The sequence below is a fragment of the Pteronotus mesoamericanus genome, unplaced genomic scaffold, assembly GCF_021234165.1.
Source record: "Pteronotus mesoamericanus isolate MK-2021 breed Mesoamerican mustached bat unplaced genomic scaffold, CSHL_Meso_final contig_2, whole genome shotgun sequence".
Classification (NCBI taxonomy): Eukaryota; Metazoa; Chordata; class Mammalia; order Chiroptera; family Mormoopidae; genus Pteronotus; species Pteronotus mesoamericanus.
Genome location: NW_026555084.1, coordinates 14,402,566 through 14,419,998, shown reverse-complemented (window position 1 = coordinate 14,419,998; position 17,433 = coordinate 14,402,566). Strand labels below are relative to the sequence as shown.

The following is a 17,433-nucleotide window of genomic DNA, read 5'->3' as shown; positions in this document are numbered from 1 at the left end:
CTCCTCAGAGGCTTCCCTTGCCCTCCTGAAGGTGCCCATCAGGGCCCTTCCGGCTCCATCCTAATTTCCACTCTGTGAGGGGGACTTGGTCTAAGAGTCATGTTTTTTTGTGAAACTCTGATGTCTCACTGACTGCAACTTCAAGTCTCAGTCAGATGCCCCTTCTCTCTGCTCCCACAGGGTCCCCTTAGAATCCTATCCCAATTTTTATTCCATTGTGTTGTAAATTGTTCATGTACCTGCATTGTGATCTCCCTAAACTATAAGCTCTGTGAGGCAGCAACCATCCCGTTTCCATTTTATCCCAGCACCTGGTGCATGATTATCACCAAGTGAATGATTTTTGAACAAAAAGGAGGAATAGACACTGAGACTGAGGCATTTTCTAAATGAGATGTTATTAGGAAGCAATTGGGGCTCATAGGACAGAGGTGACCTGCCATGTTCTAGCTCTGTGGCCTTGGACAAATCACAGCTTCTCGCTGCCTCAGTTCCCTCTTGAGAATGAGGAATAGTCATTACTTCCTGCCAGGATTGTTATGAAGGTGAAGTGATATATGTGTGAGAAACATCTTTGTAACAGTATCTTGGTGTGATGGAGAAGTAGGATGCTGCTCTGAGCTTTACTCTTTGTTTGGATGAGCAATTCCTATGGAGATACATCCTGAATCGATTGGTTGATCATCTGATGCATATACCATTTATCTCTGGAAATCTGAGCCAAGGAGGACCAAGTATCTAGTCCATTTACCTTAAAACCATTCCATATAGATGGCGGGGGTCGGGGGGAGGGTGCTGGGGGAGGAGCACAGAGGGCACATTTGCTTAGTTCCCAGCCTCTGCCATGCCTCTCCCGTGCAGTCACTGACTTGACTTGCACATGGAGGCCTCTCACCATGGACCATAGGTTGTTGGGAGCCTGTCTGTATCTCAATTTCCTTAACTCTTGGTTGCTGTACTGTGAGGAAACACATACATATTGAAGTGCTTCCCAAAAATATAGACGTCACAGGGTGTGTTCTAAGCAACAGTTCTGTTTTGAAGATTAAAATTTCAATGTGGAAAGCAGTTGTGAGCAGACACTGAGACGCTTGCTGAGTGCCCTGGGGATCAGAATAACCTTTCGGGCTGGCCTGGTTGTTGTCACTAGTGTTGTCAGTGTTTAGCAAAGGACACCCTACTCAGCAGGGGTCTGGGGACTAAGTTTCTTGTATGGCCAGCCAAGTGGTATCCCTGAAATGGGTCATTGTTTTTAGAAATTCTTTCTCTTTCTCCTGATGTCTGCTTTTAAATTTCCAAATGTTCTTGCCTTATCAAGAATCAGATGGTAGCTTGGTATAATGAGATAAATGGATCAGGAGCAGCAAAAGCAGCCCACGTAATCTAATGACATAAATGAGCATCTGTCTTCTTTCCTCTGATATTTCAAACCCGGCTATTCTAATCTTTCTGCTTCCATTTGGGTACAATTTATTTGGCCATCCCTGCAGGTGACTGTCTTGATTCCAGGCTTTCCTGCACTCCAGCAGGCTTTGGTGCTGCACTGAGTGTAATTATAGAGGCACCAGCTGATTTTTACAAAGAGATTTTATCATCTATTCTTGGAGCAAGTAAGACCTTTTGTCAAACTCAGTCTCTCCCAGGGTGTTCTCCTGCTTCTAGCATAAGAACATTTTCTAGATATTAAGCTCAACCACAGAGAAATTTAGTGCACATTATAAACAATGAAATCACCACTTTAAAATAGATTTCCAACAAGGGAGGGAGGCCAATGTTTCTTGCAGCTTAACACATTAGGGTCTTGTTTGATGTGGAGTTTTGCTGAGGGGTAGCGTAGTCTTCTTTTTAATGATCATGTAAGGTCATTATAAGACTTACAAGACTTTTTTTCCTACTCTGCATAGTCTTAGGCCTATGCAGAGTAGGAAAAAAGGATGGGCTAGATAGAGGCATCTCATGGTGAGATAGTGGTTATCCTGAGAAGCTACACATGAAGCAGTGGCAGGAAGATGGCTGTAGTGGGTGGAATATGGATTCTGCGTGTGCCTCTTGGTTCTGTGTGGTCACCATCTGATTCTAGGGAGCTGTGAATTGGATGGGGAAGATACATATAAACAGGCTTGGTACATTTTAATTTTTTTTGTGTTTGAAAGGATATACGTCCCTGGTAAAGACTTCAAATGTTCAGAGAATGTACAGAAAATGTTAAGTTTCCACTCACCTCCTCTAGTCCCCAGTTCTACAATTTTCCATTTAGAGGCAACCATATTAACCAGTGTCTTGTTTTTCTTTCTGGAGATGTTTTGTGTTTGTAAGAATGTCACATATATATGTATGTGAGGGAGAATGATTTTCCCCTTTTTTAAACAAATTGTAGCACGCTGTAGAGACTGTACTGCTTCATGGTTTTTTCACTTAGTAGTACATCATACATCTAATTCCATGTCAACACTTAGAGCTCTGCCTCACACTTTTTAACTGCTATATGGGGACATCATGATTTACTTCACCAGTTCTCTACTGATGAGCATTTAAACTGTTTTCAGTTTTTTGCACTTAAAATAATGCTGTGATGACATATTTTGAGTATAAGTTTTTGTGCACATATGCAAATATATCTACAAGACAAATTGCTATACATGAAATTGCTGGGTCCAAAGGACATGTGCACTTGTAACTTGGAGAAATGTGGCCAAATCGCAGTGGGACCATTTTACACTATCCCTGCTAGTATATGAGCGTGTGGAGCCAGCTTTGAAATATATCTGGGTTCTCTCTGCAGGCTGTACCAGTCAGTGAAGCTGCTGTACTCCATTGGCATCTTCTTTACCTACGCCATCCAGTTTTATGTCCCAGCGGAGATCATCATCCCCTTCTTTGTGTCCCGCATACCTGAGCATTGGGAGCTGGTAGTGGACCTGTTCGTGCGCACCATGCTGGTCTGCCTGACTTGTGAGTAGACACAAGAGAATTGCCTTGTTTGTTTATTTCCAAAGGGCACCCAGCCTCTAGGGCTTTCCATGAAGGAGAGCTTGTGTTGGAGTGAAATTGACCTTTGCTGGGTAAACAGGAAGCTTGCCATGCTCTCTCTGTTTCAGAGCTGACGTGTGTCCTGATGGTGAGGTGAATTGATGACGTATGTGCTCTCTAGGACATGGAAATGGGGACTGTTATTTATCAGCATGGTATGAAATGCTACAGAGGTAGTCAAAAGTTATAGAGGTAAAATTACTATTCCATATAAAATACGGTAAAAGCCTAAAGGAGAGCCATTTAACTGTATTTGTAATGAGTACAGGTTACTTTGATAGTGAGTACATGTTTTTTCAGGTAGTTGATGTTGCAGTGTAACAGTCTGTTCCTTAGATTTCATTTCAGGCTACAGATACTCTTCTGGACATTTTGGGATGCTGGTCTACATAAATGTGTTTCTTAGCTATTTTTTCTATCAGTTAACCAGGTGTTTGATTTACCACTTTGTGTTTTATTCCTCTTCCCTGGACTACACACCCAGGGGTGTGAATTAAGAGACAAGATATCACCCTATTTGCTCATGGTTGGAACAACTATATATTTAAGACAAAAATTAGTCCTTTTCTTTTTTTCAAATTATGTGAGTTGATACAATAGAGAACTCCAAATGACTTGATCTATGCTATCTAATTTAAATTACTGGGATATTTGTAATTGCTTTCCAACTTGAAATGCTTGAATCATATATTTTTCTTTAGGCTGTATTTGGCTTTTTATTTTATTCTTAAAATTTTTATTCTTTTGGGACAATATGTCTTGCTTAGCACATTTAAATTTCCCCAGAGATTTTCTTATTATTCATCTTGGCTTTGGAATAAATATAGGTCTCTATAATTTTTATTGAACCAGGATTGAGTGTTTAGGGAGAAACATGTAAATGTTGTCTGGCTTTCCCTCACAGTATGGGAAATCATAAATGATTTTATTGATTGCCTGTTAGCCAAAGAAGGGCAGGCAAGAGACTATCCATTCATTCTTTTCAACCACCCAAGCAAAATATAGAGAACAGACTAGTGTCTGTCCCAGAATAGACTCCTCAGGGGAATAGCCTATTGCCTATACCAGTATGGATCTCCTTAAGGGAAGATACTAGTACCTATCCTAGAATGGACCTTGTCAAGGGAACAGACTAGGACTTATCTGAGACTATACATCTTCAAGAAAATAGTCTTGTGCGAGTCCTGGAACGGACCTCCTCAAGGGAACAAACTGGTGCTTCTAACAGAATGGACCTCCTCAAGGCACTTGCAGTTCTTTTTTATGTTACTTGAAGGATAGTGAGTGGAAGCTTATCATCCTGGATATCTGTGTGGAAAGAATGCATTGAGGTAAGAAACTTAAGGCTTTTCCATGACTTTCTGATTTGACCTTGAGCAGCACTCCTCCTGAGAATTTATATCTGGTTGGGGTTGGGTGGGAGCTGGGCAGAGGGTGGACATTTTGATTTTTCCAGGCCCAGAGAGCTGATGGCAATGAAGAATCTGACTTCACCTTGTAGCTTTTATTTTTCTAGTCCAGCCTATAGAAACAGCACATTCAGCAGCTAATCCAGGGCAGCATACAGGTATCTGCTGGCTCAGAGCTACTACAAAGAAAAGAAGGTGATACACCTTGCTTTTCCAGTAAATTGCTTTGATGCGTGCTGATAGGATGCTTGGAGTCTAGATATTACCCTGTCTTTTGCCATAAACCATGGATGCTTTGATTCAGATATGTATGTTTCATATGTGGATCGATTAGCTCTAAGTATTGAGGAGATGGGTTTCACATGCAGGTGTTTATAAGGTCAATAACCCCAATTCTCAGGACCCCAGTTCTGGGATCTAAAAGGTGGGAGAAAAGGTGGGAATAGTTCACGTAATTGGCTTTCTTTCAAAGTGGTCCCTCTAGAAAAACCAGGTCTGTCTTGGTGAAATATGCTGTCACTGCCCAGGCAGTAGCTTCTCCCTGACCTAAGAGCCGGGGCAGTGATGCTGGCCCTGATTTCCCTCACGGCCCCATTTCCTTCTATAGTCTGGCTTTAGCCTCCGGTAGCATATGCCTTGCTTCCTGCCAGGTTTCTTTCCGTTGCACCCTGCAGGAGCCACCAGTCTCTGATTCACAGGCCTCATGCTGTCCTTACTTGCCTCTTGGTTTTTGCCTCACTTTTCCTGGCTCTCTCTATCTGTGGTTCTCACCTTCCTCCTACAGCATGATGCTCAAAGGACTTGAGCTGCTTTTGATCTTGAAGCGCAGTCAGTTTTTTCTCTTCTGTGATCTTTCATGACTTTGCATTGGATTGTCATCCTATTAAAAGATGCAGCCCCTTAATCTCTGAGCACTCTGGCTTCTCTAACCTTCCCTGGAGACTTTGAAGTAATCGTCGGATTCAGGAGAGGCATTTCACTGTAGCACCAATTTAAATGTATTTATATGAGTTCATTTTGTTTTTGTTTCTTTGTATTTTCAACTTTTTGCACAAGGTTAATTTGTATATGATTTTAGGGCTTTGATATAACTCATTGTTTTTGATTTTACCCATAAATTTTAATGGCTGCTTTTAAACGTTTTATTTCTGGTGTTTTCTTGTATTTTTCCCAATTTTTTCTCCTCTTCCTCACCCTTCGTCCCCAAGGGGAGCAGGCGATTTGGTCCAGCCTTGTTTTTTCCCACTTGTAATTGAACTTTCTTACCACTCTCCCCTACCCTGCAAAGATTGCTGTGTCTACTTTTTGATGTTGAATTTCAGGCTACTGGGGAGGAGGAGCTGGAAAATAATGCATGCCAGGGGACGGTGCTCATTTTGTTAGGATTTCGTATGGGGCAGTATTTTCTTCCAGCCCATACATTTAGAAATGCCAACTCAGCCAGTCACCTTTCATCCAGAGCTTGTGTAGAAGGGGAGGCTGAAAGAGGCTGGCTCTCTACCTGCGGACTCAGAGGTGTAGGAAAAGTAGTTTCTTAGGATTCCAGGAGGCATGAGCCTGTCCCTCAGTGGTTGCTACTAATTCTCTGTGGCATTTGCCATGTGAAACATTTCACTTCAGTTAGCTATGAGAATTTCAGAAATCTATTGTTGAAGATGTGATAACATAAAGCCATATCAACTGAGAGGCCTGTTTAGACCAGAATGTATAGCTAAATGTAAAACATTCCAGCAACTGGAACCTTTAGAGCTGTGGCCCCAACCTTTTTGGCACCAGGGACGGGTTGTGTGGAAGACAGTTTTTTCCCACAGACCAGGGCTGAGGGGTGGGTGGTTTCAGGATGATTCAAGCACATAGATTCTTCTATGAGAATCTAATGCCATTGCTGATCTGACAGGAGGTGGCGCTCGGGTGGTAATGGTAGCGATGGGGAGTGGCTGTAAATACAGATGAGGCTTGCTGGTTTGCCCGCCGCTCACCTCCTGCTGTGTGGCCCAGGTCCTAACAGGCCTGGTTCATGGAGGAGGGGGGGGCTGGGGACCCCTGCTTGAGAGCACAGAGCTTCCAGATCCAAATAGAGTAGCTTCTCAGAAGCTTTTGGCCTTTTACACATGTCGGTCGCATAGCTAAATGAAGAAAGGGATCAGCATAAATGAGCTGTGCCTGCGCCCCAGCCCCAGGGACCCTCAGGAGGCCTCAGTTTCTTCAGCTGTAAGAGATGATGGACATCCAACCACTAAGGTTTCTCTCAAGTTTAAAATTCTGTGACTCTGCACAACTACTTTGAGCCTGATTTTAGGTTTTGACCAAAATGTTGCTCAAAAAAAGAAGATTAATGTAAAGAAATTTGGAGAATGTCTAGATCTGAGGTTATTGAAGAAGAAATTCCCAGTATCCCACTGTCCTAACAAAATAATTTTCTTTGGCATTTTATTATCTGTGTTAATCCTCATGTGTACATTTTAAAAATAATTTCGATCAGCCATGGCTGGAGTGACTCAGTGGATTGAACACCAGCCTGAGAACCAAAGGGTCGCCAGTTTGATTCCCAGTCAGGGCACATGCCTGGGTTGCAGGCCAGGTCCCTGGTAGGGGGCATGTGAGAGGCAACCACACATTGATGTTTCTGTCCCTCTCTTTCTCTCTCCCTTCCTTCTCTCTAAAAATAAATAAATAAAATCTGTGAAAAAAAATTCAATCATAGTATAACTAATTTTGTCTTTTTCATCTAATTTAACACTAGATCATGAATATACATATTTTTCATAAATATTTTCATGACTGTGTGATAGTCCATTATATTGGTGGGTCATATTTACTAAACTACTCCTTTAGTGTTGGACATGTAGGTTGTTTCCCTTGCTTTTGTACTTTTTAAATTTATACCTCCATTCAATGAATTTATATATTCTGTCTAAGATTATAATTAATTTAAAAGTAGATTTCTAGATATTTAAGAATAAAATGGGTGGGCTTTACCAACATCAGTCATAATAAAACAGCAGAAAGAGCTCTGGATACACAGAAGCTATTAAGTGTCCAACTGGTATATGATTTTAGATCATATTCCTGTAAGTGTGTTTTTGTTCTCTTAAGTGCTTTCTCTTCTCTTGTGTATTTGTCAGCTGTTTCTGTTCTGGCCTAAAACCACAGACTCCAGAATCCCAGTAAGTTCCTTCTCTGAACATGGCCGTTTACCTCATGTTACTTTAGCCGTTAAAACATCCTCTTTGTAGTCTTTTAACCCAAAGGGAAGATGTTTTGTAATACCATTGGAACCCTCTTGACTAATCATGTGGTCCAGTTGAGTTGTCCTCAGCTCCCACTTTCTGTACATGACACAGCTAAGCAGCTGCAGAGGGCTATGGACCTGCCAGTTGGGACTTCGCTGTCTTCCTGTTCTGTGAGGTGTTTTTTGTGGGGAGTCCAGAGAGAGTAGGGAGAGGTATTCCTAGTTGGCTGCTTCCTGAGATCTCAGCCTTCTTGAGTTTCTCTTTCTAAAGGGCTTTAACTCATAAATACATTTAGAGGTTTTAGTTGCTCCCATATCTTCTTTCCTAAGTACCTGATTCCTGCCTCTGGAATTAGTTAAAACTAGTTTGCCACATTTTGCATGGTGGCAAAACAGATGTCCCTGCTATTGAGCCTTTGGGGCTTTTATGCTAATTTGGGCCTTTTCTCTTCCCTGTACTAGTGGGAAGCTCGCTCTTGCCTCCTCCCAGTATCTTTCTCCAATGTCAGGCTTTATTTAGCATTTAGTTGTGGTATCTGGTCCATCTAGGGCTGGAGGCGAGTCTTTCTTTTCCAGCCCTGTGGTCCTGGCTTTAAGAGAAAAATTTTGCCTGTTTAAAAAATATCTATTAGGGATATTTTTGTTAAGTAGGCTTATCTTGTATATCCTTTGTAGAAAAACAAGAACAATTTTTTAGATTGTTTTTAAAATATCATGATGAAGTAGAACATCTCTGTTCAATCTGAGAAAAGATCCTGATCATACAAGCTTCTGTTTCTGTTTCCACTTAACTCTTATCGCAGAGTGCGTGGAGCACATCTGATTTGACTTCACACTCATATCACGAATGTCCATCTGTCCTTCAGGTTAATGTGAGATGGAGAGGAAATGACAGACTCTCAGAGGTGGGAGGGCCAGGCAGGTCATCTGACTTGTCTCCTCCTGGGACTCACTGTCCCTGATAAAGGCCTCCTTTCTCTTGAGCGGGCTGGAGCAGCCGTGGAGACCAGTGGAATAACCCACACTCCCTACAATGGTACAAAGCCGGGTGGGCTAGAAATTATGTTTGGCACAACCGTGTGTTCTAGGAGAGGCGTCCCATGGCTCTGCTGTGCCACTCTTCAGCGGCACACGGTGCTTTCCACTTGACAGTGAGTGGGGGACATATCCCAGAACACTTTCCTAAGATACCGAATCTGCATTGTATAGTTCCTTAAAATGCAGAGGTGGATGAGACCTCAGCAATCAATCAATATTAGTACATTCACCTATTTCATGGGTAAACAAACTGAGTCTCAGAACAGTGAGTCAATTTACCCTGGATCACAGCCTGCTACTTAGCGGGGACTGGTAATTATATCAGCTGACATTTTTGGAGCATCCACTATGCACTTGGTTCTCTAAAATCTTTACATTTGACCATTCCTGTTTAGCAGCAGGGCAAATGACAGTCTTAAAGAGGGTGAGTAACTGACTGGTTTGTGGTGGACCTGGGATACGAGCCTAGGCTGAGTCCAGAACCTGAACTCTCAACCACATTCCTGGATGGGCAGATGGAGACCCAGACGCCAGAGAGGACAAGTGTCTTATTCCAAGCACACAGCAGACCAACCTTTGTTCAGCATTAGGTTACTCATGATGAGAACACCGTTTTATCATCAGCCTGCAGGCACTTTACCTCCAACTTTCTTCCAGATTCAACCCTGAAGTTTTGAAGAATATCACCAACTCCGTTTACTTGGAAATATATAAGGGCCAAAAGAGACTATTGTTAAAAGGCTACACTTTTGGTAGACTTCCCGAAGGCTTCCAAACAGTGAAGGTGTTGATGGATAATTGCCACTGTGGTTGATTGCTGGAAGAAGGATTGCTCCAAGGCTGTGAAATCATGGCCAGCCATGTCTGAGGCTCAGGACTCCTGTACTCCCTTTTGTTAACAGGCTTCAAAACACTGTGTTACTTCCTTTACAAAACAAAGAGAGGTTGGGACTGGCTTATATGCTGGATTCTCTGCCAAACCATTGTGGTGTCTCCCCGGCAGAGCTAACCCAACATCTGACGCCCCAGTTCTTCACAGACAGGATCCTTCTGCTGGTCAGCCAGATCCCCTGTTCTCCCTCCTTTTGCGGGTCTGTATTTTAGTCTGTATTTTCTTACTAATGAAGTTTATGATGGAGCAGTACCAGGAGCTTGAGGTCCTGGATTCTAGACCTAGCTCTATCACTTCATATCATGTAACCTCTCTGGGCCTCTGTTTCCACAGGAGCAATAATCCTGTTGTGGAGCTATGGCAAATTCAGCTCAATGAGTAGATGGTGTGCCATGCAGTCAGCTAGACACTAGATGTTCTGTGGTGATATTCTGGGTCTGTGCTGTCCAGGACAGTAGCTACTAGGCACAAGTGGCTGTTGAGTCCTTGAAACGTGGCCAGTGTGAATGAGGAACTGAATTCATTTAAATTTCAATAATTAGTGACTAGTAAATACGAGACAGGAAATGTGAATCTGCTCTTCCCCTGATATATCTCAGTTTCCACAGGCCTCTCCTCTTACTGCAAGGAGTGGTATTCCAGTTTAAAAGTAAGTTTTACTCATAAAACCTGGCCTCTAAATGCAACCTCAGATTTTGATCTGATGCTCAGCCAAAGAGGCAGCAATCAATCAATCGATTCAGACAGTTCATCTGAAGGATAAAACTGGCTGCATTGGACTGAGATGTTCTGATCATTTCACCAGTGTGACGCCTTCCTCAGAGCAATTTGATTACATTTCTGCTTTGTGAAGTTAGAGCTGAAACCCCCACAGCATATGTAACTCTTGTCAGGGCTCAGGGAGGTAATAGATGTGCCCTGGATTGCTGTCTCAATGCTAAGTAAGGACTTCCAGTTGGTGGCCGGCAGTGGGGACGACAGTCATCAAAATACATTTGAGTACTAATGAGTTAAGGATGCACTTTTCATGAGCAGCAAAATATACACTCACAATCATAATATTAACTGTACTGTGTGCTTGTCGTACACCAGTCCTTTTGTTAAGTGCCCGTGTAACTCCCTTTCATCATCGTGACAGCTCTGTGACATAGGAGCTATTAATAATCTCATTTAGCCCACAAGAAAACTAGAGAACAGAAAGGAGCCATAACTTCCCCAGTGTCGCTCAGGTAAAGCCAGGGTTCCTGACAAGAGTCTAATTCCAGAGCCCAAAATCCTCAAAACCCCTGTGAAACATTGGCCTTCACCTCTAGCAGAAAGCTGAGTTGGGATAGTGGGATCGATGGGCACTGAATCACCGTGGTCAGGGCAGCCCCCGCCCCTTGGTTTTAAACAGCACTGCCAACCAGCGTGACGGGTGCAGTCGTTGGTGTGTCATGGAAGCTGACGGAGCCCCCATTCTTCGTCAGTTCCACCTTCCTCACAGATGCCTGCGCCGAAGTCTCAGGTGTGGAAACCACTCACTAGCTTGTCCTGGCCTTGGGGCTGGTCATCGTGTGTGCAGTCAGCCCGCATGCGCAACTACTCCCGGTTTCCCTGTAGGGTCCTGTTCCGTGAAATGGAGTTTATCATGGCATCATTTCAGAAGAAGGAGGGTTTTTTCCCTATTCTGTTTCTTGTCAGTCAAGTAGAGATGTCTGTGTTGGTAGTATCCTCAGCAGTAGGACAGTGAGCAGTTAATTTTGAAATGGTCCACTTCCTTTTTTGCTTCTCCCTCTCTCCTTTGTAGGACCAGAATGCATTGGAATGTCATTTGGTTCCTTTTCCTTGGGAAGAAGAAAATCATGTACAGCAGTAGGAGAACTGAAAGCTAGGTGACTTAGAGCCAGGAGATAAGGGTTCCAGTCCCAGTTTTGTCATTCTTTCAGCGAGACCCAGGTGACTCGACTTGCCTGGGCATTCATTTTCTCATCTGGAATGAGAGATTGGGCTGGATAATGTCTTACGTTTCTCTGGAGCTCTCCATTCTATGAGGAGGACACTTGCTAAATTTGCAGAACAGTGAGGATGTGCCTTCCAGCTCTGGGCAGTCTTGAACATCCATGTCCTCTCTCCCGCAGGCATCTTGGCCATCCTCATCCCCCGCCTGGACCTGGTCATCTCCCTGGTGGGCTCCGTGAGCAGCAGTGCCCTGGCGCTCATCATCCCGCCCCTCCTGGAGATCACCACCTACTACTCGGAGGGCATGAGCCCCCTCGCCATTGCCAAGGACGTCCTGATCAGCATCCTGGGCTTCGTGGGCTTTGTGGTGGGGACGTATGAGGCTCTTTACGAGCTGATCCAGCCAAGCAATGCACCCATTCTTATCAACTCCCCCAGTGCCTCTGCATAGCCGTCTGGGTGCATCCACTGTACCTGCCCACCACATCCCTGTGTGTTCCCCAGCACCCAGCCCCAGAGCCTCAGGGAGGGCCCAGGCTCTGGGGAAAAGGAAGGTTGCTGTTCAGAAACCCTGCTACTTGGCACCTAGGTTCCCTGGGCTACTAGGCAGGATTGAGAGCAGAGGGAAGAGTGGCTAGCAGATATGCAGGGGACACCTTTAGTGACAGTGCCATCATTGTTCACGTGTACTTCTTTAACCTAGAACCTTACAACTGTTTTCCCCCATCAGGCCTTCTCCTTTACCTGCCTCTCTCCTCTGACCCACCTTCCCTGAATTATTCTTGTTGCACAGCTCACTTTATTTAAAAATTTTAGCATTTCCTTTTCTGGTCCAGACTTAAATAAGTAAGAACAGTCTTTCTTTATAAAATCGGGCCTCTTTCTCATATCTCTCCCACATATTTTACTTCAGTATTCTCCTACCTATTCAAGTCTCTAGCAGGTGTCTGGATCTCCCTAGTAGTTTAAAACTAGCCCCCAGAGCTGGAGTTTTTAGTCTTTACTCTCTCCGCCTTGCTGTGACCCTCGGCAACACCTTCTCTCTGAATTCCTCGTGTGGGTCACAATACTGTGTTCTTAGTTGCTTTAGCTCCCAAAAGATACCAAGTGCTGCCTCAATTGAAAATATTTATGTTTTATTTAAAATTAGCTTTTGTTCTTAGACTCTCTAGATCTGAGGTTATTGTGAATCGTTCCTTTTTCAGTAAACATGTATCAGCTTCTGCTGGAACAGAAACTTACCGCAGGAAACGTCTGTAGGTCCTCAGCACACAAGGCTGAGTACCTCAAAGACTTTAATCAGGATCGTCTAAATGTGCACCTTTGTGGGGAGGCATGGACGTGGCCCCCCACAACCAGCCTGATTCCATATTGAGCAGATACGAAGGACTCAGGAAAATAGCTGCCGGCGCACCAGGCCAAAGGAATGGGTGGCGGAGTGGGACGTGCTTCGGCCGCGGGAGGCTTCTAGAATGGTGGCTTGGTGCCTTCCGGCCTGTCTCAGCCTCAGCCCCTGACGCGCAAGCAGCGTCGCAGCGCTCAGTTGCCGTCACGCTGGGAGGACCCCCGCACTGTTGCCCGGAGGAGACAGTGAGGTTGGTGTGCACAGTGCGAAACTAAGTTCAGAGAATTTACGGCAGCTGGTCTGACACTAAGTGTGGTGCTTGGTTGTTTACAATCAGCGGGCGACAGGGCAGACACGGTGCCCTGTCCTGGCTGCCGTCAGGGCCTGGATTCTAAAGGTACTGCTTAGTTGGGATTTCAGTTCCCTGTGTTCTAAACACTAATTTTGACGCCTGTCCCTCCCCCTGAGTATCAAAAATAGCCTCAGGGCTGGCTCACCTCAAGGTCAGCCTTCAGATTTGGGAACAAACTGCAGAGAAGGCTGAGGGTGGTACATTATCTTGCTTTGGCTGCCCCGTCTTTGCTCTTGGTGTGAGAAAGTGTTCAGAAGGGCATTAGTCATTAGCTCTTTATCTCCTGAGCTGTGTGTGTGTGTGTTTATGCCTATGTGGTAGGGTCCTGCTGTCCTCCACTCCTGCCACCAGGCTCTTGCTTACTTGTCTGGAGCTACAGTGTGCCCTGAAAGTTGGGAGAGCAGCACAACTGTATCAGGGCTTTTTTGTGTGTGAGTTTTACCAAAGCTCCTAAGGGCTCTGACCCGCCTTTACAGCCCCAGCTGCTGCTTCCTTTTCTGTTCCAAAGCCAAACTTTCTCATTGTAGTTACTCCTAAGTTACTTATTTACTTAGGAAGATGTGATCAGTGGTGACTTGGTCTCCCTTAGGAGAATGACACTCTTCATCCACTGTTTCTGCTCATTGGTGGTTCCTAACAGGTGCTCAAATGACCAAGATTCTAGCTGGAGGTGGCCGCAGCCCTGTCCTCTGAAGCCACAGGCTTAGAAGTTACCAAAGTGGGTTCAGGAATTGTCATCTCTTGTTTGCAAGTGTGGGCTCCAGCAGTCTGTCCACAGGGGTCCTGAGAATTGTTTTCAGTGAGAAGGTGCGTGTCAGTAGAAGTGGGTCAGACGAGTGTCCTGCCTGCGGCTTCTGTGGTGGAAGCTTCTGTGCAGGCAGGGAACTATTCGAAGCCGTCTTGTCCAGGTGGGCAGTCACACTGGGACTGTGATACTGGGACTTGAGGGCTGGGGAGCACAATACTGAGTTCCTCTGGCCCCAGGTCTTAGCTAAATACAGGCTACTGCTTCAGGATTCCTGACCCAGAGAATGTGATGTATAGAAGGGGTGGCTCTGGCTTTGGGGCTTCTGAAAGCTAATCTGGCATAGCTTTTCCTCTGTTTGATCTCTTTTCTGTGCTCCTGCTTTGACAGCCTGATTGCATGGCTCACCCAGAAGACCTGGCAAGGTGAATCCGGTCAGTGGGCCTTTCTGGTTGTGCAGTTGCACTGCAATTTGGCGTTGAGTGAAAGGGTCAGTCAAGATGGCAATGGGAGGGAGGTGTTCCTCCTCTTCTGGAAGCAGCCTTCTGGGCCTTCTGGGGGCTTCCTCTTCTGCAGCCTCTGGGCCTTCTGCAGTCAGAGAGCCCTTGGTTTCTCTCATCACTCTTCAGGAACCGGAACCAGCTGTCCAGCCTCGTCCTGTGCCTTGCTCCAGTCCCTGGCAAAAAGCTCCAGCATAAGCAGGAGTCTGATCAGGAGCAACAAAACAAAGGCTTTCTGGAGTGTGAGGCTGCATCTGCCAAACCAAAGGCAAATCCTGGGTTTTCTGGCTCAGTACTGTTAGGCTCTGTGTCCCTCCCCCAGTCTCCTCAGTGCAGCCCCAGATTTTTATTAGCTCAGAAGTAGCTGCTCAGAGCCCCTTGTTCTGGTCTGCAAATGCCACTATTGGGAGCCAGTTTCCAACTCCCTGTTGGCAACATACCTCCCCCGAAATGCAGGTGCTTGCTGGGAAGAGCATGACCTGGCATATTCTATTCAATTTGCCTAGAAGTTGTCACTGTTCACAAGTGACATTATTTACAGTGTGCTGCTGTCCAGCTGCTGGGATCTCTGTCTGCACAAACCCTGGCCAGATATATGTGAATGTATGGCAAGTCTTAGCTGAGAACCTGCAGCAGATGCCCTGCCCCTCACTCACCTCCCCAGCCAAACTCATTGGCTGATGCTCTCTACTTCGTACCTTCACAAAAGGTAGAATTTGCAGTTTTAGCAGTTTTCTTAAAGTGATGATCCCACCAAACAAGTATGTTAGGAAACTGTTCCCCTTACTGTCTCGTACTCCTGTCTTGCTTTTTTCTTCTCCCAAATTGTAGAATATCATTTCTGTTTAACACTACGTTTGCCTCGTGTATTTTCGGAAGTGCAAAATCTCAATTTATGTCTGTTTACAGCTTTCTCTATTTCCTATGCACAGCAAGGAGGGTCTGTATGCAGTGGGTTTATTTTGTAGCTGATTAGTGGGCCCCAGCATTGGCCCTGGTCAAAGCAGGAAGCTGGATCCTCACAGTGGAGACAAAGTACAGGAGGCGCGACGTGGTAATTAGGGAGTCAGCTCCCAGTCTGCCTCAGAATTAAATTTTCCATAGTACATTACAAATCTCCAAGACTGTTAGGGGAAGAAGAGACAGTGTGGTTTGTCTTTGCAATCATGGTCGATCCTTTTAGGCAATTAGTCCTGCTGGCTGCAAGGCTGTTCGCTCTAACAGCATCACTTTGTTGCATTTCTTTCCTGTCCTTGTACCACTGGGTCGTTTCCTGGCCAGGGGTCATAAATGGTGCTGATAAGAGGTTATCAAAGTGTGGGGAGGTGGGTTGGGGAATGAGGGTGGAGGGTGCCTATCATAACCTGTGTTTTTTCATTTAAATCAAGGTGATTCTGGGGAAGCTATTTTGTTTCAGTGAATGATAAAATTATGTGACTATTGCAAAACATGTCAGTGGATGTGTAAATAAGAGGAGTATAAAAAACTACTGTCCAGCAGGTCTTGATAACCACAGAGTACTGTGTATGCTGTGTGCCTACATGAATGTATGTTCCCACGTGGTATGTGTAGAGATGTGAATCATGCAGGAGCTCGTAGATTTCATTTGGGGTTCTGTACATGGATCATGTGTTAAACTTTTCCTGTTCAATAAATGAATTTTATTTTTTATTTTTGAAGGTTGTGGTCTGTGTCTTTGTTTTCACTTTAAAAAAAAAAAGTTACTCAGATCCCATTGCTTGATCTTATATCAAAATGTTTCTAGTTTACTTCATGGAGCTTATGATAGGGGGAGTAGTGTGAACAATAGAACCACCTATGGAATTGAGAGTTGGAAAAAAAAGGGCCAGGTAGCAATTTTTCAGTTAGACAGTCCTGCCATTCCTGTCTGCTCTTGCTTCTCTTGAAAACTTGAGTAGGAATTCTCACCCACCCACCCCCATCCCCACCTGTGCATATCAGAGGACCACACATGCCAGGGGTGATGGTTAGTGTTATGCCTCAGTGTGGCTAGGCTACAGTATCAAATAATCCAGTTTATTCATTCAAACTCTGACCTAGGTGTTTCTGTGAAGGTATTTTGTAGATGTGGCTAAAGTCTACAATCAGTTGCCTTTAAATTAAAGAGATTATCCTCAAAATGCAGGTGGGCCTCATCCAATCAGTTGAAGGACCTTAAGAGCAAAACTGAGGTTTCCTTGAGGAAGATCCAAGACTGCAGCATCAGTTTTTTCCCAAGAGTTTCCAGCTTGCCAGCCTGACCTCTGATTTTTTGACTTGCCAGCCTGCCAGCCCCAGCAATCACTTAAGTCAATTCCTTGGAATTCTCTCTCTCGCACGCGCGCACGTGCACTCTCTCTCTCACCCTCCCCACAAACACCCCCGCCCCCAAGCAAGACACTTAAAGAACCAGAACCCCTGGTTCTATTTTTCTGAAGGACCCTTACTGATATGGGAGGTGACACCCAATTTTCTTGAAAAGGGAACATTGATTTCAAGACAGTGGAAGAGATGACTTCCGTTCTGTTTTTGTCACATTTAAGAAGAAAAGCAAGGCCATCTGACCCTTAGATGTTTTGAAAGCTGATCTTTGTTAATTACTGAAATAGACTTGTTCAAAAGCAGAGCCCCCTAGGAACACTGTTAAAGTGTAGCACTTTCCCAAGAGAGGAAGGTAAGGCATGTATTATGGCCATTTTCAGTTATCAATATTATTACTGAAACGGGGTCAAAGAAATTCAGTGGCTCTTCCAAGTCACCAGCCACTAAGTGGCATAACTGGTATACAAATGCATGCCCTGTGATTCCAGACCTTCAATAGTTACTTCCCAAGGCACTGGCTGCCTCCCTGCCTATGTTACAGTTTCAGGAGGGAGGTCTCCTTTAGGGATTGTTGTGAGGGTTAGAATGTTATAAAGTGCCTGGCATGAAGGGCTTATGAAACATTTT

The 17,433-nt window shown here is 44.7% G+C and overlaps 1 protein-coding gene across 3 annotated transcripts in view; it reads left to right on the top strand.

Moving 5' to 3' along the window:
* The window catches only part of SLC36A1 (solute carrier family 36 member 1), a 43,731-nt gene extending 27,568 nt beyond the window's left edge, over window positions 1-16,163 (top strand). For 2 of the 3 annotated variants that reach the window (XM_054568149.1, XM_054568148.1), the window contains 2 exons: window positions 2,783-2,952; window positions 11,722-16,163. In XM_054568149.1, the coding sequence (XP_054424124.1) occupies window positions 2,783-2,952; window positions 11,722-11,993 (442 nt within the window). In that variant the 3' untranslated portion in view covers window positions 11,994-16,163. Of the gene's footprint in view, window positions 1-2,782; window positions 2,953-3,098; window positions 3,167-11,721 lie in introns of those variants that run through there. The other variant, XM_054568150.1, reaches the window with a different exon arrangement.
* Window positions 16,164-17,433: the final 1,270 nt, after the last annotated feature.